General features: G+C 37.5%; 2 protein-coding genes across 35 annotated transcripts in view; one reads left to right on the forward strand and one right to left on the reverse strand.

The window, feature by feature from the left end:
* Nucleotides 1-4,903: 4,903 nt before the first annotated feature.
* On the reverse strand, nt 4,904-11,414 carry LOC18444256 (uncharacterized). Of its 7 annotated transcripts, none has more exons than XM_020673637.2 (8): nt 10,794-11,414; nt 8,321-10,139; nt 8,015-8,105; nt 7,763-7,920; nt 7,607-7,658; nt 6,900-6,982; nt 6,640-6,733; nt 4,904-6,467 (listed from the first exon to the last, which is right to left on the reverse strand). In XM_020673637.2, exons 2-8 carry the CDS (start codon nt 9,911-9,913, stop codon nt 5,812-5,814), a joined length of 2,727 nt encoding a protein of 908 aa, XP_020529296.2. In that variant the 5' UTR covers nt 9,914-10,139; nt 10,794-11,414; the 3' UTR covers nt 4,904-5,811. The 7 variants fall into 7 exon arrangements, 3 of the variants coding, with proteins under 3 accessions (XP_020529296.2, XP_088728034.1, XP_088728035.1); XR_016059281.1 differs by having other exon boundaries at nt 5,509-6,467; nt 7,607-7,648; XR_016059283.1 differs by having other exon boundaries at nt 5,509-6,467; nt 7,607-7,648; nt 7,763-7,924.
* A 2,406-nt stretch (nt 11,415-13,820) lies between these two features.
* Nucleotides 13,821-26,518, forward strand: part of LOC18444248 (Zincin-like metalloproteases family protein) — a 49,632-nt gene continuing 36,934 nt past the window's right edge. For 7 of the 28 annotated variants that reach the window (XR_016059294.1, XR_016059293.1, XR_016059286.1 and 4 more), the window contains exon 1: nt 13,829-14,133. The gene's annotated coding sequence lies outside the window, so the exon portion shown is untranslated. Of the gene's footprint in view, nt 14,138-14,241; nt 14,375-20,939; nt 21,243-26,518 lie in introns of those variants that run through there. The other 21 variants (XR_016059295.1, XR_016059289.1, XR_016059287.1 and 18 more) reach the window with 11 other exon arrangements.

The raw sequence follows: 26,518 nt of genomic DNA on the forward strand, positions 1-26,518 counted from the left end.
TTTAGAGAGGGTTTTAGATAATATCATTGATCCTAGACAAGTAGTCTTTCTAAAAAGGAGATTATCACGCATAATATTTTGATAGAAAATGAGTTTATTTCTTTGTGTAACAAAAATTCCAAAAATGCTGAAATGTGCTTACAACTTGATTTAGCAGTGCTTATAATCATGTTTCTTGAAGTTTTATCCTCGCAAAGTTGCAAGCATTGGATTTTCCATAGCTTTTTATATCTTGGATTTGCCTTTGTATTTCAACTTCATATTTCTCAATATTGTGCAATAGATCTCCAATAAGCTACTTTTGAGGGAAAATGGCCCTAAGACAAGGGGATCCACTATCACTCTAGCTCCTTTTGCTGGTCATGGATTTTCTTAGTCGATAGTTGGATTATGCATTGGTGCAGGGTATACTTCCTCGGGCTTTTCCCTCATCGTGTGATTATGAAATCCCTCACCTTTTTTACGTTGACGATCTTTAGTAAAGCCTCTCGTTATGCTGCTATTATTATGAAATTTATCATTTCAGATTCTGAATTGACCACTATCCATAAACTAAATTTTACCAAAAGCAAAATATTCTTCTTTGGTGTTGCACAAGGTATTAAACACGTGGTATTAATGAGCTTGGTTTTGGTGAAGGTTATTTATCAGTGAGATATTTTGGTCTTTCCCCATTCCATGGGGATTTAAAGCACTTCCACTGCCATAGCTTGGTTGGGAAAGTATTTGCCAAAATAGGAACATAGCAAGTATTGTCTCTGTCACATTCATGCAAAATACAATTGCTGAAATCAGTATTAAGTCAATGCATGCAAACTACAATTGCCTAGATGTACATGCAATATGGTGGAGAAATTACAGCGGAATTTCTTATGGGCAAATACAGCTGAAAAGACATGTCTTCATCAGCTGGAATGGAATAATGTATGTCTTACTCTTGAAGAGGGGGGACTTGGGATTAGAAATACTGTCGATTTCAACATTGCCAGCATGATGAAATTGGCTTTGTGGGTTTTGTCCTTTAAGCAACAATATCAGATGAGTTATTGGTGACAGTAAGTTGGTGGATTTTTTAACAGATCCATGGTTATCTGAAAAGTCTATTTGAGAGTCTTTGATACAAATGTCTATTAGGACCTTTGTGTATTAGCTAAACCTATGGTATTATATTATTTACAGGGGACTTCACTGTATTAGCTAAACCTATGGTATTATATCATTTACAAGGGACTTCACAATCTATGTTGAGAGCAATATGGTCTTCAAAATGCCATTACAGAGCGACTTCCCCCCTCTTTCCTTCTTTAATAACGAGGAATCACCGTGGACTCTCTGTGTCCTTTCTGCAGTAATAATGATGATACGTTAGAGCATTTTTTGTGGATCCACATTTATCGAAGGTTTGATTCTTTGAATAACTTGGTATGTTAGCATCTTTGGAGAGCATGTCGTCCCTCATTGGGTTGTTAAGTGGCTGCCGCATAAGGCACATGAGGACTTCATCAATGGATGTATGCATGTATTTAGTTCAAAAGGGTTATTTAAGGGGCTATATGATCTATGAGTATGAGTTGGTCTCAGGGTTTGAAATTTGAAGCTTCAGGGATTTCCAAATATGATGATGTTTTTGCAGATGGAAATGGGGATTTCTCACGAGATGGTTGTTGAAGATGGGATCTCCACCCATCATTTTTTTATTCATTGAGATATTTATGTCATAAATATGAAAGTCTAACCACTGATCATCTCCACTGTAATTTGTTTCTTGTTATCGTCAAATTATTCAGCAACATTGATAAGCACAATGGGGTTTTTGCATGAAAATTTATGATCTTGAAGTGATTTTTAGGTCCTTTTTTTATGAGTATTAATTGCATACTTTCATTTAATTATTTAACTTTTTAGGCAATTTTTTATGGCTAAAACATGTGATTCCAGCCAATTAGTTTGAATAAATTAAAATAACTTTAAAAAAAAGATAAACTAATATGTAAAACTGATTATAAGTTTATCTTAGATGACTTTAAGATGGATATTGTCCAACAACGGGTAGGTCATTATCAAGATAATTTTATTAAAACAATGAATTATCATTGCAGGCAAGTACTTTTCCATCCAAAATGTTTCAGCTATCCTTCTGATTCATCTTTTCCTGATTTGTCGAATCCTTAAGAAGAGCTCGGGACAAAGGCTGGTCTAGAATATTTCTTAGTGTCACATATATACTGAGATTTTGGTCTTCTGATAGGCTCACAATGGTAATGGTATTGATTCAGTGCCAGTTCTCTCCCAGGATCATGCCTTACTTTTCTAATATCCACTAATGTTTTGGCAACCTGTCTGTGTATGCATATGTTTTTTCAAATTAGTGGCAACCTCTCTGTCTATGCTTACGTTTTATCAACAGATCCATGATTATTATACGCCAGTACCGCATTAAAACTTTAATTCTGGTGGATTGTACTTGTTGGGACCCATACTTGTGGTTACAAGATCTTTTATTGGGTCTTTGTACAATTCATTTGTTTCAAAGACATAGCATTGATTTGCTGAAGCATAATCTTCTTATATCAGCATAATTGATCGAGTGATAAATTAGCTCACAACTTCTTTGCAAACTCAAACTACAATTAACAAATATGCAGATTACTTTGTGGTGAATTTTTTCTATCTTTGTTCTTCAGTGGTCTGTGATTTCTCACGCATCACATAGCAAAGTGATTTGAAGGTTGCAATATCAAAAAAATAATTTTTATTTTTTTTGGTTCAATTTATCGTCCTTTTGTACTTTTGTGTGTTCTTGGTGTCAGATTTCTTTATCTTATTTGCATAAAATCATTTCAACTTCCTCTTCATTCGCTTCTCGTCAAAATCATAAAGAAATTGACAATGTGCTTTTCTTTTGGTAGATGGGAGTCAATTGCAAGGCTCTTGTTGAACATTGAAGTTGTTGGTTAAACCGAGGTTACCTAACAAAGAAAGATTGTGACCTTTTATGTGATACATATGTTTCGGCTTTTGGATCGCTACAGTTTATTCGCTTCCCATGTACTCATGCCATGTGTTTTAATTATACTATTCTCAACGTAGTTGTATGCTATTCCCATGTACATAGTTTATTCTATTCCCATGTACTCACGCACTTGTATGCTTCACCTCCGTCATGATCATAGTTGTTGGGAAGGGGATCAGAAACGGTTATGGGATCAGGGACGGGATCAATGGATTGAGGCTAACCGAAAGCTCCAGTGGGGTATGTGAAAGTGAGCTTTGAGGGAAATTTATAAAGGGCTAGTGAGAAGACCAAGGAAATTGTTTTCCCACACCGGTCCTTTAGAACAATTAGAACAAATCAAACGCTTTGGGCATTGTTCTTCAGTTTGAGAAACTTTGACCACAAATGGAGGAATTTGATTATAGAAGGGGGCTCTACCTAGGTAATAGCTTGGGCAAAGCGAATCTTACCCTTGGAAACCAGCAAATATATTTGAAGCGTTCTTGGTTTCATAACCAGCATTAATGGGCGAGGGTGTGGTTATACTTAGAGGGAGTCCAACAGGTTAGCAGACTCCCTAGTATGTGAATGAAGCTCCAAATCCTCAGTATCGATAATTACTTTTACTACTTGCATAAATACTAATTTGGAGAATTACATTCTTACTTGTTGAGTCTTTTGTGCATGCACTTGTTTTTGGACAAGAGAGATATACATGTACTCACAATTTTAATCAATAAAATGCCATTAACTTAAAATAAAATAATGATAACCATTAACTTAAAATAAAATAACGATTAGTTCCTCCTCTTTATCCTCCTAGAAAGTCATTCATGGGCCCTATCCAAGTGGAAGGTGATTTCTTAGATGTTATTCATTGGGCCAGAGGCTTGTGAATATTTCAAATGAGATTCATGATCGACCAGTGACATTTCAGCATGTATCATGAACTTCTAATGACCCAGGACATAGTTTGCACATGCTGGCAACAGCAAGAGCTTTTTATGGGAACTAGCCCCCCAACAACATGCTCTTTTATGACCCTTTGTTTATGTTGTGATTTTTACTCCGCCCCCATCATTTACATCTCAGAATGACTGCTTTGATATTACACATCGTGATGTAGCAATTTCCTATTCTCAACATTCGAAAGAAAAAAGATTTCTAACTGCTGGAATGAAAGGCCCTTGAGAATCTTCAGAAAAACAGTGCAACTGTACTGATATGGCATCCAAAAGAACATCCTTCACCACTACCCAAATGAACTCATTCAATCATGCATCTAATTTGAGTTTTTAAATCCCTGATATACTACTCCCCTTCTTCAATCTCCCATCTCAAGCTTCATTTTCCTCCTATTTACTTATCAAATAACACTTCTTGCCTCGATTCTGTATCCGCTATAAAGTGTTACATGAGGAACATGGATATCAATGCAACCCTGGTCTTTCAGTTTGCAAACCTCTTTCCATGAACAAGATTAAACTTTTGACATTGACTCGCCCTTTACAATTATCAATCAGAGTTTCCCAAAAAACATTATACTACCTTTGACATCTGAAATAGCAGCATGTAGTTGATAGGTAGATTGGCAAATGCAGACTAAGTTTTACATAAACCTTCTAGAAAGCATGTTACTCTTCTACCCTGCCTAAATCTCCCACCACTCCTACATAGCCTCGATGCTCTTCACTACTTATGTAATAACATGCCTACCTCAATATTCTCTCTCCAGGCCATCACCATAGCTTTTGTTTTAGTCAAAGTCACCTTTTCTCCAATCATATGTAACTGTAACATTATGTAATGAGAAATATGCAAGTTCTGACCGCTTAAAATGGGGCCCAATTGTTCAGTAGAATCAAAAGAAAGTCGAAAAGAAGCAAAACCCTGAGAAGAAACAAATTATGCTGGAGTAATGGGAAATTGCTCCTTTATTGGCATGGGCATTAGCCACTGAATTATCTTTTCTCCACAAGTTTCTGAGGTTTAAATCACCAGTGAGCTTGTGATGTCGGAATTTGGTCAACAAGGGGCTCGAGTTGCTCAGGGCAGGGGGCTGACTTGGAAGCGCAAGAAAGTGATGACATCCTTACCACACATTCTGAGTTGTAAAGTTGGATGCCATGAATGAAGGCTGACACTTTCGTAAGGGTGGAGTTGGCACTGCCGATGGACCCCGAGAAAGAGAGGATTGGTTGATAAAAAGGTGCTGAACACACCATCTATGCCAGTGTGGCTAGGGCTACCCAGGAAGCAACCATCAAAGTCCAGTTTGATGGACCCCTCAGGCAGGGTAGACCAATAATTCACTCTACTCAGCTCTCTGGTTTAAAGCACCTGTCCCCAATTTTGCTTGAAATCAGAGCGGGACAATCCTTAGAGGAGCTTGTGCTAGTGGGTCCAATAAATGAACAAAGAGATGGTACAATCCTCAATAGATTGGGCTCTAGATTCTTTAGCTTCAAAAGTTCTAGCATTATCAAAAGAAATTTTCAACTGAACTCAATCAGTCAATAAAACCCTAAAAGTGGTGATATATTTTTCCAATGAGGATTAATTGCAACAAACATTTTAATGGGTTGTTGATCCCACTCCTGAGGTGTACTTACTGTACCTGTGTTCCTCCTCTCTTCCAAGAGAACCAAACCTGTATGGGCTTGTCCTATATAGTCTATTAGTACCGGTTGGAGATCTTTCAAGTTCAAATCCCCGACTTAAAAAAAGTACAAAATATAAAAAAGACAAAAAATGATGTATTTTACATGCTTAACGAAGATTAGGGTAGGTCATGTGTCATCGAAATCGAAGTGGTACTAGAGGCGGATGGGCAGGCCAAAATTCTGGAAAGTTCGAATCTCTCCTCCCAACCCACCGGTCACCACAACTAGACCCCATGCTGTCGCTGCTGCTGCCTGCTGCGAAGAAGAAGAAGAACCTGCTGCCTGCTGCGAAGAAGAAGAAGAAGAACCTGCTGCTGCAGCTGCAGCTGCAGCATTAATGTCTCCCTCATTATTACTATCCCACCAAGATGAAGAGGAGAATGAATGCCCCCCCACACCCCTAACTGATTCTGAAAAAGACATGCTGCCCTCTCCCTCCTTCAAATGCCGAAGGCTCTTGCTGCTCAAGAACACGTCTTCCAAGGTGGGGATGGCGGCAGAGGAGGATGGGGTTCGAGGACATTTCCGTCCCCCCTTTACCCTTGACAAGCATGATGTCACTGGCTGCTGCTGCTCACGGCTAGACCCTGGCCATGGAATGGCGACAGATACATCTCGACAGGGGAAGTGTTCGTGAGATCGAGAAGTGACCGCTGCTGCCCATTTATTCCTCCCACCCATGCCTGTGACTGCATTGCATGAATCCTCGTGCTTCCACACATACACATTGGAATCCTCACTTGCACAAATTATGTACTTCCCGTCTGCAGTAAATGACGCCGATATCTGGCTGCTTGTGTTGCGGAAACCTACGTGAATGGCCCTTCTTAATGTCACACCCATTGTAATGCCGCAAATTAAGGCTAGGACTCTCACTGATTGATCAATGATAGGCATGAACAAAATAAAATTGATCTGTACTCTCATCTAATGATATCACATAACACGCACATAGGCATGCACTCACACACTCGCTAATACCTTTGTATTTGTGGATAAGTTCAGTGCCATCGAAGATACGTATCCGTGAATCAGCAGAAGTTACCAAAACTTCACTGGAACTACCAGGGGCAAACTGTACAACAATGAGACAAATATATTCCAAGCCAGTTAATAAAAAAGCAAGAACTGAGCTAGCTAGTCCACAGCAAGTATATCATCAGTCAAGGAAATGCACATTAAGGCATTAAGGTGACAGTGATCCCAAGTTTCCAACAATATGTTTAACACCAACAGAATACCTGGAAACCAGTGATCTTCTTGGCATGGGATTTCTTTTTTTTGTTCTGCATATCTATCTGACTTTTCTGCTGCAGCTTACATCCTGTATGAAGCAAACATCGCAAAGAATGTCTATATGTTATGAGGTGCAATTCAAAGAATAAATCGAAAAGAATCACATTCTCAATTCAACTCATGAAAGCTCGGCCACATAGGCAAAAATCAGCTCCCAAAAAGGGAGGTAACAGCAGAAAGAAAACACTGGGGTTTGGTATGATTGAGTGGAAGTTAAGGCGGAATTAGCCAGATTGTGTGCCTGGTGACAGGCTAACTCTTAATTGGGAAACTTCAACTCGGTATGCATTTGTTCTGTTCCAAAATTAAAAACGTAAAATCAAGTTTCAAAGTAAAATTGGTTTTTCAAAGAGAATACTAGTGTAGGGACATTAAAAAGACGAGGCAAGTTTCAACAATTCATCATATTCTTTTCAGGGAAGACAAAATGCAAATAAACAATGTAAAATGAGGACTAAAACTTGCCTTGTAAAAAACCAACATTAAAAAAAAAAAAACGCATTGTGAAAAGCAACAAGCAACACAGTCAAACATCAAATGACTTAAATTACAAGATAAAAATACCAGGTGCCAATGGTGCACATTATCAAGTATGAAATGCAAGTTATTTACAAAAAGAAAAAGAAAAAAAGAAAGAAAATGCCATGTATACCTGACATGCTGAATAAATGGCAACTCCCTCTATTTGAACCAACTAATGCACCCTTCACAGAAAAAAATAAACATTATTATAAATTAAGATGCAGCTCTGCTGTGTTGAATCCTATAATCTCACTTGCTTAGCTTGCTTTAGTGTATAAAGTTTGACCTGGCCATCAGGTGTGTAGCACGCAGCAGTAACCATTTCATGTAGATCACTCCAATCAACAACCTGACGATCGGGTATGCTCCATATGCGTACCTTGGCGTCAAGGGAGCCACTGATGAAGTATCTATTGTCGACCGGATTGAATTGGATGCAGGTTACTGCCTTAAACAAAACCCAATAAAAGAAACAAATATATTAGAGCTACTTATTTCAAAGCCAACATTATAAAGCATGATAAAGTGAGAAATTCACCGTAATCATTGTGTGCAAATAATTTCAGACAAGCCTTGCTTGACATGTGCCAGAGTCTAACAGTTTTGTCCATTGAAGAGGAAAGAAGGTGCTGCATATAATGTGGGAATCCTAGAAGTCAGTATACACATTCATGTTTTTTTGGGTAATTGAGTATACACATTCATGTTGTGTACATAACAATGCATTATCACCAGAAAAAAAACTCGAGGTATGATATATAGGAAAGAACTTCATAAATGTCGGTTCTGTTAGTATGGCAGTGGAATAGAAGAGGAGAAGGCAACAACATGGGTGCTGTGTAACCTGGGATTTGGACCAGGAGAGGTCGAGCACGTCGTCAAGGTGTCCCTCAAAGGAGCAGATGGGCTTCTCCGAAAGCAAGAAGATGGTATCAGGTATCATTAAATAGTCAGGGGGAACTGATGAAGAAGAATGATGCTTCCTGTTGGAAACACCGAAATGTGAAGAAGAAGAGAAAGAAGAAGAAGATGATGATAAAGACTTGCTCCTTCTCGTTGAGGATGAGAGCAGGCGGTCCCTGTCCTGGGGCCCGGTCTCGGCCTCAGAGACTTGCCACACGTGAATGACACAATCTTCCCCAGCAGTGGCGAGGTAGCGGCCATCGTGGCTGAACTTGATGCTCCATATTGAGCCCTCGTGGCCCTGAATCTCCTGGCACATGTACAGGCCCGTCAGCTCCTTGTAGGACTTGCCATGCTGCCGCACCTTCATCCTCTCAGAGGCATCCAACACATAACTGCCCTCTCCTTCTGCCCCTCCTCCTCCTGATGACACATCTCCCCTATCCTCTCTCTTGGGGTGGTGGTGGTGGTTGTACCCATGACTATGACCATGGCCATGTCCTGCCACTACGTTGCTCGCTACTACCCTGATGTTCTTCATAAGCCACAACGCATTGATGCTTCCTCCTCCCCTCCTCTTCGATGATCTCCTCATGGTTGATAAGGAAGAGAGGAGTGGCTTGTTGTTGTGTTTTGCTGTAGGGAAAGCAGAAGAAGAGTCTCCTCCCTTGGGAAAGGTGGCAAAGCTCTCACGCCGCATCAGCTCATGGACGATTGGGGAGTAACCGACGGACCTCTCGAATTCCTCCGTGCTCAGCTGCCGGCCATCCCACATTCCGTCCTCCCTCACAATGAATAGTTTTCCATTGTCCAAATTTCTTATTATGCAGTGCTGTTGCTCATTCACTTCTGTAGCAGTGGCCCCATCTGCCTGTGCCCTTTCATCATCATCATCATCATTATTACCTTTGCCGTCATCATCATTATCTATAACACCGCAATCTTTGAACTCCTTTACATCATTGAAAGAGCTGGACCGGCGGAGAGGATGAGAAATGACTGCTCCTCCTCCTCCTCCTCCTGCCCAAGTGAGGCACCTACCAACCTCCTTGATCCTCTTTATACTTTTGTTGGTTGTCCCCACCGCCTCACCCATGCGAAGAAGGGCAGCAAGAGGGGGAGTTTTGATGGCACTGTTGTAGGGCTTGTCCTTGCTGTTATGATTCCGGAGACTGGTGATGCGTAGGAGTCCCATCTCATTGCTGAGGCCCATCCCTTGCAGGAGTCGTTGGCGACGCTCTGTGATGGACCCTGGCTCTGCCATCCACACATCATACCTGCCGCCGCCACTGTCATCACCATCTTTGTCATCGTAGTTGTCGTCATTGTCATTGATGGAATAAGAAGGGCGTGCTGAGAATCGAGCAAGACTGTCATCTTGAGCATCCCACCACCCTGACAAGCGACCAGAAGTGGAGGCAGATGACGGCAATCGTTCTAAAGATTCAAAGAAGTCCTCTTCTTCTGATGAAGACGACAACAAGGATGCTAATGTTGCATTTGTTGTTGTCGTTGTCACACTGTCCACAAACATCTATATGATGAAGAAAATGAACGACAAAAACACGGTAAACAAATCACAATTCAATCAATCACCGAGAAGGCCCTCTTTGGTAACTGAAAGGTGTTTTCCTGAAAAATCTCTGGGAAATTGCGAGTCTAAGATAGAGGTGGAAGTAAAAAACTGCTGGCTGGAAGCTTTGGTAAACTCTGCGGAAGCTGGGGAAATCCGCTGCTGGCAATATCCCCTGTTTGCTAACCTGGAAAAATACAAGTAATTTGAATGGAGCAAAACAGGTGACATGCATAAAGAATTAGCATACAGAGGCAATAGAAGGCGATCCATATCAAGGGAGTTAGTTTACTAACAAGCAAAAAACAAAATAGAGCAAAACATCAAGGGCAAAGTCCCAATCAATTACTAACAGAGCAACTCCTAATTGAATGACACATTCCTTACAGCAACAACAATTGTTAATTCAGGGATTATCTCAATACGAAATTTGGGATGCTAATTCAACGACTCCTTTGAATACAATTCAAGCAAAACGGCATTACAGGGATTAGTAATCACAAAATTTGTTGTATCAATAATCTAAGGCTTAGGCATCTCAGTATAATCGGTAATGAACAAACTGAGAGGATGCAAGAACCGTAACATAAGACCAGACATAAATGATACACTCCGAGTACCAGGTCTTTTAAATCCCAAATGAATATTCGGCATATTACCTTATGAAGGTCTTTAATGTTACCTTATGAAGGTCTTTAGATACAGTTTTTTTCATGCTCTGCGGTCTATGAAGAACCATTTTCTATATATTCTGATTATGAAAATTTATCAGAGCTCTGAGGTGAATTAAGAACATTGAAGATTGATAACAAATCACAATTAAGAACAACGAATAACATACCTGAAATATCTCCAGAGGTTTGAAGAGAGAGCGGAAAAAACGAAACGAGAACCTGTGGAAGAGAGCAACAACCAGAGAGAAAAAGCAGAACAGAGAGGGATAGATAGAAAGTGGGTGGGTGCAGAGAGAGAAAAGGGATAAGGGCTGGAGAGAGGAGGGGGCTTGGGTTTGCAGAGGAAGAGAGAGCGAGAAGAGGGAAGGGGGCTTCCGAATTGCCCCCTTTCTACGGAAGTCCGCTGCCGTTTTCCCCAAAAACAGGGGAAAAAGGGAGCCCTGCAATTCTCCCGCCATTTCACGCTGAGAAAACATGGTATTTTCCGGGTAACCAAACAAGACCTCTCTCTCTCTCTCTCTCTCTCTCTCTCTCTCTCTCTCTCATCTCTAAGAAATAGTCAAAACACATGCATGCGGATCCCGCGCTTGCCATGCACCACCAATGCTGCAATGCAATACCAGAATTACTCTCTCTCTCTCTATGCATTACCACGTAGTGCCTGGTTTGGGACTGCTACGAAACCCAGATGGGTCGGTGGGTGTGAGACCAGGTCCTAATGCACACAACCTTTCAACATTCAACCCCCTAATCCCTTTCAACCGTCCCATGATTTACTATTCTCTTTCGAATTCACGCAAGGTTCCTATATGTATATATATACTTCGTAGTTAAAAACTACTAACTTAATTTTTTATATTTTAGAAAAAATTACATAGGGATTGTAATTCTTTTGTGAAATTATGCTTGAAAAAGTTTTGCCGCGTGAATGTCCCCGAGAAAAATTCCATTTGTACGATGCTCGAAAACTCCCTAAGCCAAATTTTAAATTTTACATTTTTTTATTTTTCAACCCTAGCCTATATCATGAATCTCTAAAACTTTGGATAAAACATCTATCTTTAAAATGTATTTTAGAGAGGGGATACATGTGTATGTATGTGAGTTGTCTGACTCATAAAAACCTCATCCATTATGATATTTTTTAGAATTTTATACTGTGGTTCCACATTTTTTTTAGCGTTTTTTTCTTTCATTTAAGTTTTTCCCTTTGTCCCATATTGCAAACGTTTGGCTGCATTTTTATTCTTGTTTTTTTTGGGGGGTTTCAAGGATAGTCTAATAGCCTACCCTAGGTAGGACCGACTAATTTCTCGGGGTAAAATATAGAAAGAGATCGTTTATTTTTTATATAATGAGATTACAATTATTTTTGTCCGTCATATTTCAAATAAGGTGGTTGTGACTATGTTATTGAATAAACTCAAAGTTCAAAAAAAAATCTCCAACTTTGTGTTCAGTTTGATATCTAATAGCTAGGAGCAATTGTCACCTTAAAATCTCATTTTTTGTATGGTTTGATGTTAAAAACATCATATTACTCCACACTTGGCATTTAAAACTAAAAAAAAGAAAATTGTAAAATTAGATCGGTATCTCTAAACTATCAACCACCTGCTTTTTTTTCCTTTTGCTATGTATACCAAACTTATTCAGGTCAGTATTCTGCAGGGTAAATGACAATACACTAAATTTTGGTCTTCTAAATGAATGTGCAAGATTCCACTCAAAACACAGTTTCCTAAACTTTATAGACAGGCCAACAAAAAGAATTCCTACTTAGTTGAGGTGGTTCAAGGGGAAGGTGCTCAGCTGGTATGGAATAAAGAGCTAATAGTTGGGAGACTTGATGCAACCACAAAGCAACAAATAATGCAATCATTATATTCCTTCTTCTATTTCCTAAGGAAGGAAGACCAAGTTATCTGGGACTGAACTTCTTTTACTCACAAATCAACGCAGATAGATATATAAGTGTTAACAAGAGAGGATCAAAAGTGTAGCTGGTACAAGGACCTATGCAAATATGGGCTTTCTTATGGTTTATGGTACAATACCTCACTCTATCAGGGGGAACAGTTAAGGCAAAGAGGTCTGGTGCATGTCAGTGTTTGTCTATCATGTAAATGGTAGTATTTTTAACTTGGAAAATGCTAAAGCATAATTCAAAACAACAACTTTGGTTTTATAATTATTTTCTAAATTGCATGGCAGAGAGAGAAACATGTGGATTTGAGTCCTACATTGAAGATGAGAGAGTTTGTTGAGATGTATTGAATAGCATATATTCCCATGCAATATACTTTAAGTATAATGGAGAGATAATGTGCATGTGCATCGCACGCGAAGCATGCAACATGCACATGCACGTGTGTGGGTGCAAGGCACTTGATAGCCCATTTTGCACTTTGCTCACATCGGTGCTTGAAGCGCCCATCACTCGAGCACATGTGGGAGTCAGGCTTGTGGCTCGTTATCCTTTTGTAAGCCTGGCTAGTTATCCTTTTGTAAGCCCAGTTCGTAGGGGTATCTAACAGTCATATAACCTTGGTGCATGTGATTCACCCAACTGTCATATAGCTGTTGATGAAATGGAAGCAAAAGGAGGCTGTAAAAGGAGCCATCATGTGAGTTAAGGGGCTGCTTATAAGTTGTAGCTGTTGGTGGTGCTTGTAACCACCATTACAGTAAATATGCAGCCACCTTGTGATTTAAGGGTCCTTTTGCTAAACGAAAGAGACTCTTTTTACAACCTTTGCATATCTCGTAATATATCATTATCTGCAATTCTAACAAGCAAATCAGTGGGCTAACTCTTTCTCTTTCTCCACTCGATTTTGTCTCTCTTTCTAAACTATCAAGACTCTGGTGTCTCATGTGTGGCTTTTAAGCTCGGGTGCATAAAGCTTAAGAATGTCGTAAAAAACCTATCTATTTTCCTGTATCCCCATGACAAATTGTTCTTTTTATGCATATCAAATACTATATCGAAAGGGGGAAAATATCGTATTGAGATCTGCGTGCCCAAAACAATAACAGTTCAAAATTTATTTTTACAAAGATAAATAGTCTAATTGTATACTCTTCCATTTTTTATAATGAGCGGTAGAAAAGTTTTTATTTTTATTTTGTTGGGTGACTCATCATCCTCCAAACTCACAAACGTCAATCTTTAAGATAAACCCCACAACTACGGATTTCTATCCAACGGATAATTTTTTTTAAAAGAAAGTATTTTAATTTTTTGTTTTATTTGTTACATGATGAATTCTGCCAATTTGGATCCAAGATCTGTATAAAAAATGGGGATAGAGAGAACTCGAACAAGAATAGTATGAGCTCGGTGGACTCATAAAAACCTGGTCCTTTGGCTTTTTCTATTTTCTGCCTCGTTGAAAAACTGGGTGACGAAGCGCGGTGCTTGCTTGGTTTCTGAAGGCAGCATAGCAAACAGAAAGGAACAGAAACGAGTTCATAGCCATTGCACATTAATAAGTGATGGACGTGGTAGGTAACGAGAATCCAACTCTTCTTCTTTGCCACTGATTTTTGAGGGATTCATCTGGGTTGTTTTTGGTTGGGCTTTTGTTTTTTTTCTTCTTCTTCTTCTTCCAGTAAGCCATTACTAGAATCGAGTGGTCTTATTTCTGGGGATGAGATTGAGACAGCAGTGTGGAAGGGCATTTGTCGCCTGTATATCAATGTGCATAGGTTGCTTTGAGAATGAGGGAGGATGGAAATGTATCAGGTCAGGTTAGGTCTCTCTTCTGGGTTCATTTTTTGTGGCGTTTCTCTACCACTGCGAGCTCTTTTGCCAGAATTTTTCGCTCTCAGTGCTTGCTGTACACTTTATTTGAGCATTTTCGCGCACATTCAGTTCCTAGGGCAAAAATCCATCTCTCAAAGTTATTGAAACTTGGATGTTAGGGTGTCTCTAATGCACTGTTCACCCCTGGTCCAATAGTTGAGAATGTCTAATCCTTATTCCATTTCAATCTCCACGTCCTTGATACCTCTAACTTTACTTACTCCCAGTTAACCCCACATGCAAATACCCATTATGCATGTTTTCTGAAAGTTGATGACTCCCCTTCTTCCCGAGGTTTAGGCTCTTCAATGGAAGTTATTTTTCTGGGTCTGTCCCTTCTTTTGCATCTTAAGGTCACAATTCTAGCACTTATGTAGAATCATTCCCTGCCTCTGAAACTTGGGCACAATTTCAGGATATCTGGCTGTAAACTGGTGACTTTCTATGAACAATCATTCTTCGTTTTAAAAATTTGCTTGTAAGTCTAGATTTTCTAGCTATATGTTTCATGTGGGAGGAGACAGATGAAGATGTAGCTATATGTTGCCAATTCCTTTCTACATTAGTATGGATTAATTGCAAAGAATAAAAATTCACAACTAAAAGTCAAATAGATTAAGAAGGTATTTTTCACTTTTACTTAGAATAGATTTTTTTTTTTTGGAAGAATAACTTAGAACAGAAAATTCATTAGTCAAATCCCTTAATCTATGGTTTTACGATCTATATCTACATAAATTATTCCCAAATGAGAAAATTTCCTAATTATTATTTTTTAAACTACTAATCTATGATCCCTTAATTTTTATTGGAAATAGAAATCAAAAGAAATTTACAAATTGGAAATTTATGTTATTCGTATGGAAACCTTAGTTATAAAAACTTTATTTTGATTAAGAAAGAGCAGGACTTGTTAAGTTTCTAGAATTGGTGACATTCTTGTAAATTTTCAGGGGCTTGTACTATGACAATTATTGGGTTTTTTTTTTTCAACTCATATTTTTGAATGAATGGCTATGAACAAGAACATAAGAAACAATCCCTCTGCAAACATACCTGCGTATGTTATCATCTCTTTCTAACCCATCCTCTGTGTCTTTCTCTCTCTCTCTCTCTCTCTATATATATATATATATATCTATATATATATATATATATGTAGGAAAATGATCATGTGAGCTAGTGGGCTCACAAGAGAAAATGATCCCAATGGCCTAGATTAAATCTAGGCTGATCTGACGATCACAGATGTTCGGTAGTGTTTGAATTTAATTATTTTTCTACACATCCAAATCACTTGAAATTTTAGGCGTGTGTTCTTCTCATCAAGCCGCACTTAATAAAAATATAAAAAAAATAATCCATAATTTTTTTTAATCAAAATGCCCCCAAAACTTTACGGGGGTATTTTGGTAAATTTTTTCATGTACAATATTTTTTTGATATTTTTCAAAGATTCACCTATTTTCGATGAACACATGCTTTAAATTTCATGTGATTTTGATTCTTAGAAAAAAAATTAAAATTAAAATACTATATGGCATCCGTGATTGTCAAATCAGCCGAGATTGTTGGGCTCATTTTTACTTGTGAGCCCATTGGCTCACAGGATCATTTTCCATATATATATATATATATATATAGGGTTTTGTTAGGGTGCTCACATTGTAAAGTAATTTATTATTGTACTCAGTAAATTTTGAACACTTCTACCATTGTTTTGTACATGAAGCATTTTTTTAATATAGGTATTTTTTATAATTAGGAGGGGTGTGACGTTATCCACATGGGGTGTGACATCGCCCACATAGAGTACACTGGTGGCATTTAATTCTCCATGTGGGTGATGTCACACCCCTTCTAATGATAAAAAATGCCACTACTAAAAATTCTCAATGTACAAAACAAGGGTATATAAGTGTCCAAATTTGTTGAGTACAATGATAAATTATTCCATAGTGTGAGCACCCTAACATAACAAGGGCATATAAGTGTCCAAATTTGTTTAGTACAATGATAAATTACTCCATAGTGTGAGCACCCTAACATAACCCATATATATATATATATATAAACTTAGGTGGGCCGGTCATATGTGGTGCATACCTAGTACAACACCTATTAGGAGGTGCGAGTTAATTCAAGTGGAAGGCTAAAAAATGGCAAGTGATTGGGCATGGTTGGACACCCTAACATAACTATATATATATATATATATATATATATATATATATATATATATATATATATATATATATATATATATATATATAAACTTAGGTGGGCCGGTCATATGTGGTGCATACCTAGTACAACACCTATTAGGAGGTGCGAGTTAATTCAAGTGGAAGGCTAAAAAATGACAAGTGATTGGTCATGGTTGGAAATAGTGAGAAAATATATATGGACTTATGGCCTCATTAAGGATATGACCTTTAATAGAGCAGAATGGAAAACTAAGATCCGTGTAGCTAATCTCAATTAGTTGGGAAAAGGCTTTGATGATACATATGAAATTTTAACCATTGGATGTAAAATCTAAAGGATTGAAGTGTATCACAATCATCATCATCATCATTTTAGCTTTTTTCCAATTAATTGGGGTTGGCTACATGAATCTTGGTTCTTCATTCTGCTCTATTAAAGGCCATATCCTTAGTGAAGCCATAAGTCCCCATATTTTTTCAGACTCCTTCCAACCACGTCCTTTTGGGCCTACCCCTTTCCCTTTACAATCTTTCCATTTGAAATAACTTGCACCTCGCACCTCCTAATAGGTGTTGTATTTGGTTGGCACTAAACATGGCCAACCCACCTAAGTTTACTCTCTCTCATTTAATCGCCTATTGGTGCCACTCTTAATTTCTGTTAAATAAATTTATTTCGATCCATCTCAACATCGTGATCTCCTTTACTCTTATTCTATGGGTATATTGTTTTTTGTCTGCCCAACATTCTACCCCATAGAGTAAAGCTGGTCTCATCGTTGCTCTATAGAGCTTGCCCTTCAGCCTCATTGGTATGCGACGTTCACATAAAAGTCTAGTTGCACATCGTCATTTCGTCCACCTAGCTCTAATTTTGTGTACAACATCTTCCTCGATCTCTCTATTTTTCTGGATTATTGATCCAATATATCAAAAGTGCGGTCTTTTTTGTACTTCATGGCCGTCAATCTTGACTACTTCATCGTCTCTACTCCTATTATTACTAAACTTACACTTCTTATATTCTGTCTTAGTCCGACTAATTTTAAAACCTTTGGATTCTAGAGCATCCCTCCAAAGTTCTAACTTTGTGTTGACGTCATTTCGGGTCTCATCAATCAAAACTATGTCATCTTCGAACAACATGCACCACGGTACTTCATCCTGTAGGTGCCAACTTCAGTCATCCATAACTAAGACAAAGAGGTGTGGGCTCGATGTTGACCCTTGATGTAGACCTATTATCATTGAAAACTCACTTGTCTCATCACTAGTTGTTTGTACACTAGTTAGCACTCTATCCTACATATCTCTCATCAAATCGATGTAGTGTTTAGAGACGCATTTCTTTTCTAACACCCATCGAATCAAATCTTGAGGTATTCTATCATAAGCTTTCTCTAGATCAATAAAGACTATGTGGAGGTCTTTTCCCCTGGCATAAAACCAAATTGGTTTTCGAATACACTTGTTTCATGCCTTTGTTGTTGCTCAATGACTCTCTCCCAAAGCTTCATAGTATGGCTCATAAGCTTGTTCCCTCGATAGTTTTCACAATTCTATATGTTTCATTTGTTATCAACACCTTGTTGAACAACTTCGTCAGCCAGTCAATGCCAATTTCTCCTATGCACTTCCAAACCTCTATTCGGATATCATCTGGTCCTAAAGCCCTTCCTATCATCATTTTCAAAGCTTCTTTCACTTTCGACATCCTAATCCTACGAATGTATCTATGACTTCCACCCTCACTTGTACCAATAATCTCTTCTACCACTATGTTCCCATTGTGTTCGTCATTTAATAATTTTTGAAAATAGACTCTCCACCTTTCGTTAACATCGTCATCCTTCACTAAGATTCTTTGATCCTCACTCTTAATGCATTTAATATGGTTTAGATCCCTACATTTTTTCTTTCTTAGCTTTGCTAATTTGAAGATATCTTTTTCACCTTCTCGTGTTCTCAGTTTATTGTATAGATTATCATATGCTTTAAGTTTAGCTTTACTTACTATTTGTTTAGCATTTTTTTTAGCATTTTTATATTCTTTTAAGTTTTGATTGTTTATAACATGATCATTTTTCGCTTATGGCCTTCTTAACCTCATCGAAATTTCTTTACCCTCTAGACTGCCCAGATTCAATCTGGGCCGATCTAATGATCATGATTGTATTTCGTATTCGAATTTTAATTTTTTTTATATAATTCAAATCACTTGAAATTTTGGACGTGTGTTCTTTAAAAATATTAGAATCCAATAAAAATATCAAAAAAATATTTCGTGAAAAATAAATTGACCAAAATAGCCCCAAAATATTTGAGGGGTATTTTAATCAATTTATATTTTGCAAATTAATTTTTAAATATTTTTATTAGGTGCACGTTGATGAGAAGAATAGATGCCTAAAATTTTACATGATTTGGATTTGTAAAAAAAAAGTTAATATTCAAATACGAAATGAGGTCTGTCCGTCAGATCGGTCCAGATTGAATCTGGGCCGTTGGGCCTATATGTAGCTGTACGTTAGTAGGCCTACGTCAGCATTATATATATATATATATATATATATATATGAGCAATGATTTCATGCAACTGTTGTATAGTAATATGATGCAACGACTTAAAAAAACCATCTTATGGCCATTTGTTTGATCCAAATTTTGAAATATACACTCTTTTTATTCTAATGAACAATTAAAAAAAAAAAAATTTGAAAACACAACTTAGAAAGTATTTTTTTAGCCCAATTAACATAGGCCATTCATTTTGGTGAGATCCTTGGATCTAGGCCTTAGAAGGATATTTTCGTTTCCAATTTTTTTGGATGACTTTATTATGATTAGATGAACAATGTTAAAAAAGGAAAAAATGATTTTGAGTTTATCAAGGGTAAGATCTTGAAAATCATAAAATGAATGGTCTAGATTCATTTTTGGGGGGGACTCATTTTGACCATATCTAGTGTTCAAATTTTAATTTTTTTTTTTTGGGGATTGATTATTGAGATGAAGAGAGTATGTGTGCAAAATTTGGGGTCATACAAATACCACAAACATAGTTTTCTAGAAGTGTCGTTGCATTATACTATGACACAACCGTTGCATTAGATCATTGCTCTCTCTCTCTCTCTCTATATATATATATATATATATATGTATATATAGGGTTTTGTTAGGTTATACCAATTGGTGGTGTAGACCCTTAAAGTGCTCAACATTTTTTACCGCTAAAATACCCTTGAATTATATAATACAAAATTTTTCAAGTAGGGGCATTTTTGGTCATTTAGAAGGGTAGAATGAATATTTTTATAGAAAATAGTGACATTCTATTAGTAGTTAAAAACGATCAATGCATCTTGTGGGAGATGTCACACACCATATAGGTGATGTCATTGTCCACTATTGTTAATAAATGCTTTTATTTCTATTAAGAATTTCTAGTTTACCCTTGATTAATTACTTAAATTACCCCTAAACAAAAAGTTACTATATTATAGGATAAGGGTATCTAAATGTTTAAAAATGTTGAGCACTTTATGGGTCTACACCATAAGTGATGTAGACTAACAAAACCCATATATCTATAGGAAAAGTCTTTCCAACGCCTATAGGCGAAAATAAATAGTGATTTCTCCTACTCTCATCACCGTCCAAATTTCATCGCATGGTCACGATTGTCAATTAGTGTTTCATTTCTTTTTTTTTTTTTTCTACAAATCGAAATGACCTGAAATTTGGAGGGGTTGTACATCTTTTTGAGGCGCATCTAATAAAAATATAAAAAAAATTATCCGCAAAAAATAAATTGACCAAAATACCCTCAAAACTTTTCAGGGGTATTTTGGTCAATTTTTTTTTGTAAAATATTTTTTTTATAATTTTCGAAGATTCCCCTATTTTTGATTATTAATACACGCTCCAAATTTTAGGTTATTCCGATTTGTAGAAAAAAAATAAAAAATAAAACACTATCCTATAATCGTGACCGCATGAAGAACTTTTGACAATGATGGGGGTGGTGAAATCACTGTTCACTTTTTCGCCTATAGGCGTTGCGTAGTGTTTTCCATATATATATATATAAGGTTTTGTTGGGGTACTCATACACATGGAGTATTTCATTAATGTACTCCACATTTTTGGGCTCTCATTACCCTTGCTTTGTAATACAATTTTTTTTGAGTAAAGGCATTTTTTTTTCATTAGGTGGGTTAGAATAGATATTTCTATGAGAAACTAGTAGCATTATATTAGTGGCTAAAAAATAATTGACATAACAAACATTTATCTAGATGGAGACTGCTTATAATGCCGTGCAAAAGCTTTTGAAGCCTCACTCATTAGATCCTTTAGCCCGCGGAGGAACGGCCTAAGCACAATGGATAAATAAGACCTGGAAAATCCCCTGCATATCATACGCATCCCTTTCAAGGGGAGACTATCTTTTTTCCTTCCTCTCAAAATAACTAGCTCAGCAAGCCCCATCTTCATCAAAATACAAGTTCAAAGGAGAGAAGGAGGATGACTCTTGCTTCGGCCATTGTCGCCTGGTATAGGGGATATCTGAAAACACAAGGTTTGGGTCCTGGTGAAAGGTATTCCCCCACATGCCTGACTTTTGTATTCCCCTTACTTGGCTACAGGCCACTTCCTAGGACGTGCTTCTGTACTTGCCACAACGTGGACCCTTTAAAGAACGAAATAATTGAATTTTTGAAGGTGACTGCACCTTCCAAGCTATCCAAGGCCATACCATGCGTCGACAATCTTTTGGGCCAGAGGATACAGATGTCTCCACCCTTTCTCTTGCTCAAATTCTGTAAAACGTTTGGAGGACTGTCCTCCCTTTCTGGTCCCTAATCATTCTTAGATCAAGTGTATGGAGACCTCAGGATTGCTAATTCCCACGCGAAGGAGGGGGCTGAAAGAAACAAGAAGAAGATGCATGTTATGCACAAGTGAAGAAGGAGAGTGGTTGAATCTCCAATGGATCGTCCAAGACGAACCATTTTGTTCTTGGACGCCTTTATATTCTTACATATATTGTTAGCAATACAAATATATGCCCATGGCAATATCAAATGGGATTGTTTACAAAGAGACCATTTACTTTTTGTTAAAGGAGCTCACAACTACTCTCACTTATTAGATATCAAATTGGATGGCTTGGGGTGAGCCTTGCAGTCCGATAAATTTTTTTTGGAATTTTGTGTCTAATCAATGACACTCTTACAACCACCCATTTTGAAATGTAAGAGACAATAATGATTGTGATCTCCTTGAATAAAAGGTAAATGGTCTTTTTGTAGACAATCCCATATCAAATATTACATATGAGTATAGAATAAATAAAATCGAACATAAGTGTTTTATTTCCAAGTTTGCCCCTGCACATCATATTGTTAATGCTGCCCCTCAAGATCTCTCTATCTCTGTTTCGTCAACCCTTATGGAAAAAATGCTGGCCACCTACACATTGATAATGTCAAACTTTGCAACTATTTCCTTGCATTCAATTTTCTCTCTTACAACATGGTGATCTATCGAAATATGCTTGGCCTTTCCATGAAGCATTGGATTCAAGGAAATGGCTATGACACTTTGATTGTGACAGTATAAAACACTACTGCACAATTTGATCCGAAGAAACATAGAAAGGCTCCTTGTCCATGTAATTTCAGAAGTGACTGCTTTCTCTCCTTGCTTCACCTGGATACCAAGTTGCTGCCCATTAACAATCAATAACTTGTGACTGAAATCTTGGTTCTTGGTTTCCCAACCTAGTTTGCATTTGAAATGGCTACAATTCTTAAGAGATTTATATCCTTAGGATTATCTTTAAGGTAAAGCAACCCATCATTCGTGTTGCCCTTTATGTACCTCAATATCCTATTGGTTGTCATTAAATGATCTCTCCTTGGATTATGCACGTACTGACTTGATTAACAACATGGATGTATCAGGGCTTATGAAAATAAGAACTGCCATGCACAAATTACACTTCTGTACTCTTTTCTATTTGAAATAAGTTCTCCAAAACTTCCGTGATCTCCTAATCTCCTATTCAAAACAGCAAGTGTAGGTGTTGTTTTTTGCATCTAAAACCTTTGTCCTTCCTGTTTCCTTGCCACTTTTATCTGAAGAGATGGTGTATATCTTGAAAAGGAGCTGAAGACATATATAGGAGAAAGAAGATGGTACAACCCAAAAATTCTAAACGATTATACCCCGAATGCTTACCCGAAATCAAAAACCTTTATAGTGTATGTTGAGGATACTGTTGTAACAGGGGAACAATGTGAAGGATATTGGTGATCTTAAATCATATCTAAGCAAGGTGTCAATATCAAAGATTTAGCCCCCCTTTAGTAGTTTTTGGGAATTGAAGTGGCAAGATCAAAGAAAGGGGTAGCCATCTCCCAAAGAAAATATGTGCTTGACCTATTACAACAAACTGGGATGTTGGGATCTAGACCAACTGATACTTTTGTAGAAGTCAATCATAAACTTCATGGAAAAAGGGGAGAGTTACTTGAAATTCATATCTAGTATCAACGAATAGTAGGCAAGCTTATATACCACGATCAACGACTAGACATCTCTTATTCAGTTAGTGTGTTCAACCAATTTGTGCATGCACCACGTAAACCACATGTTGATGCAGTATATACAAAATATTGAGATATTTGAGATGGATATTTTTCTCCAATCAAGGGCATTCTGATGTTACTATTTACACTGACGTTGGTTGGGACGGATGCAAAACTGATAGGAGATCCACAAATGGTTCTTGCACCTTTGTTTTAGGAAATCTCGTTTCTTGCAAAAGCAAGAAACCCAATGTGGTGGCAAGATCAAGTGTTGAAACAAAATACATGGCTATGGCTCATGGTACATGTGAAGTAATGTGGATCAAAAGTGCTCTATTTGATTTGGGGGTTAAAGTTAAGCTTCCCATGACTCTATACTGTGATAATGAAGCTTCCATTAATAACTCTGAGGATCGTGTATTTCACGAAAGTACAAAACACATTGAAGTAGATTGTCACTTCATTAGAGAGAAAGTTGTTGTCAAGATCATTCATACTCCTCATGCAGTTATCTTCACTAAAGTTGTTGGACAGGATAGACTACAAGATATCTCTAGCAAGCTGAGCATGATTGATATTTATGCACAACTTTCTCTTCTCGTCCCTCTCTCTCACACATCTTTTTCTCTCTTCGTTTCTTCTTTCTTCTCTTTCTCTCAGGTACTGCTCTCCAACATCTTACTTCTACTCTCATTTTCTCTTCATCAATTTGCCCTAGAATATTTTCAACTAAGGCGATGTGCAATAGGCATTCATGGCTGCAATATATTTATATTTGCAATTGACTGTGTTAGGGCAGTGACATATCGAAGTGTGGATATATCTATGGTAACATTAGTAGGTGCTATGTTATTCTTTTTTCCACAAAGCTAGCATGCAAGGGCTTGTTGGCACTAGCAATGTTTCAAAAAGTGGCCCCTCTAGCACCCAGGCAGCTGGAACCCCACCTAGGCAGGTGCCCAATGCCCAGGGGCGAAGTGCCCCTCTTTGAGGGGCATTTTTTTGTCCTTTTTACCCCTAAGTAAGGGGCGAAGGGGGAGTTAGGTTATTGTGTGACCTAAACTCCTTTGTTTCCCTTTAGAGTGGATAAAAATTTAAAAATAATCACTTTTTTACATTTTTAAGAGATTGATTGGGTATTTAAGAGTTTTGAAAAATCTATCCAAACATCGTCATTTGGTTTGGATTTGATATTGATGATTTTTGAAGCGTATTAGAGGGTTTTTGGGAAGTATTTGAGATTGGGAAACATTTCAAACATTGAAGATTGAAGATCGAGCAAAACGGTTTGTTAAAAATCTTCATATTTGAGATTTTATTTATTATTTCAATGTCTTCTTCAGGTTCTTCTAGAAGTGGTGATCTAGGTTAGAAGTATGGTTACAACCCAAATCCAAATGACAAAAATCATATGAGATGTAATTTATGAAAAAGTTACTAATGGGGGTATAAATTAGTTCAAAAAACGCCATACCGGTATTAGGGGGAAGGTTGCTCATTGTAAAAATGTTCCTGAAGCTATTAGAGAGGAGATGAAGCAGTATATGAATTTAATAAAACACAAATAGGAACAAAAGCCTTGTCATTTGGATAAATCTATTTTTGGTTATTCAAAAAGTGGTGATTGAGGTTGGAAGTATGGTTATAATCCAAAACGAAATAATAAAAATTGTATAAGGTGTAATTTTTGTGAAAAAGATACCAATAGGGGGTATTAACCGATTCAAGAAACACCTAGTCGGTATTAAAGAGAATGTTACTTCTTGTAAAAAGGTTCTTGAAGCTATTAGAGATGAGATTAGACAATGAATTTAGTAAAATAAAAAAACAAAGAGAAGGAGTCTTGCTATATGGAAATATCTTCTCCAGGTTTTTCTAGAAGTGGTCGTAACCCGAATCCAAATAACAAAAATTATATAAGTTGTAATTATTGTGAAAATGATACTAATGAGGGTATTTACTAATTTAAGAAACGCTTTGGGGATGGTGCTCCGTGTAAAAATGTTTCCGAGGCTACTAGGGAGGAGATTAAGCAATATTGGAGTTCAGTAAAACACAAAAAACAAGAAAAAGGTGAAGCGCCAAAACTCTTGGGCCTCATCTATGTAGAGTAAGAGGGGGGTAGAAGAAGAGGAGGAAGAGGCGATCTCTAACGTAAGGAAGGACGAGCGTTATATTGAAGAGGGTGAAGACTCTGATGATGATGGACTCGACTCCGATGAATATGATGATGCTTACCCTACTTTTTCTGATGATGGCTGAAGACATTTGACTCTCGAGTACTGAGTCTTAGACTGTATATATATATATATATATATATTTTTTTTTCTATTTTCTACTGATCTCCTCTAATGTGTATGGCTGTGTGGTTATATCATTGTATGAAACTATGGATTATGGAATGATATAAGCTATGAAGCATGGAGTATGATCAATGGAGTATGGATTATGGATTATGGATTATGTATTACTAATTTACTGATTGCTATTATATTTTATTTATGGTTGTGCTAGTAGTCTATCTATTACAAATTTCGAATGGTTTGCAACTTTTTGGATTATGGGATTTTTAATATTTTATGATATATACTCATATTCCCTTGCTTCCTGCCCCTCTTCTTCAACCTAGGTCTGGGCAGCCGCTAACTTGTGTGGCCGCCTAGGCGCTTAGTGGCTAGGAACTCCCAGACTGCCTAGCACTACCTTGTGTTTTTTAGAATACTTGGCACTAGCCAGCTGAAGGGGCATTGTTAAAATTCCCCAGGCATTATGTCTTTGTTACTGATTGTTATTATCAACATATCCTTTAAAAAAGAAAAAACATATCCTTTATCTCTGTGATGTTGGTTGGATGGGTTAAATCTACGGGGACCACGATCATGTTGCATCTTCCTCTTCCATGGCCTCTAGTAGCCTTGTTGGAGTTGTATCAGTTGACATTTAAGACATCATGAATATCTTCTTTAAGTTTTGACTGGTTTTCTCTAAAACAAATCTTCATGTTGTAGCAAGAGAGGACAAAGTTCATTGAAGCTAGGTGTAGGCGGTCTAGACATGACTCATGTGACGAACAGGTCATATTCTTCACCTAATCCTCCAAGCAGGTTAAATACTCTATCATCATTGCTAACCTCATGACCAACGACCACTAACTAACTGGTCACTAGTCCTTTCAAAATGTTAACTCACTAATGGATTTCTTGCATTGCTGGAGTTGACAATGGATCATCATCATCATCATAACTTTTTTCCAATTAATTGGGGTCAGCTATACGAATCCT

The sequence above is a fragment of the Amborella trichopoda genome, chromosome 7, assembly GCF_054954075.1.
Source record: "Amborella trichopoda isolate Santa Cruz 75 chromosome 7, AtrichopodaSantaCruz75HAP2 v2.0, whole genome shotgun sequence".
NCBI lineage: Eukaryota > Viridiplantae > Streptophyta > Magnoliopsida > Amborellales > Amborellaceae > Amborella > Amborella trichopoda.

Coding starts and splice junctions, on each gene's coding strand:
- LOC18444256 (XM_020673637.2), bottom strand. CDS start 9,913: ATGTTTGTGGACAGTGTGACAACGACAACAACAAATGCAACATTAGCA. Junction 7,921..8,014: donor ATTTGCACACAATGATTACG/GTGAATTTCTCA, acceptor TGTTTAAGGCAG/TAACCTGCATCCAATTCAAT. Junction 6,468..6,639: donor ACTTATCCACAAATACAAAG/GTATTAGCGAGT, acceptor CCATTCACGTAG/GTTTCCGCAACACAAGCAGC.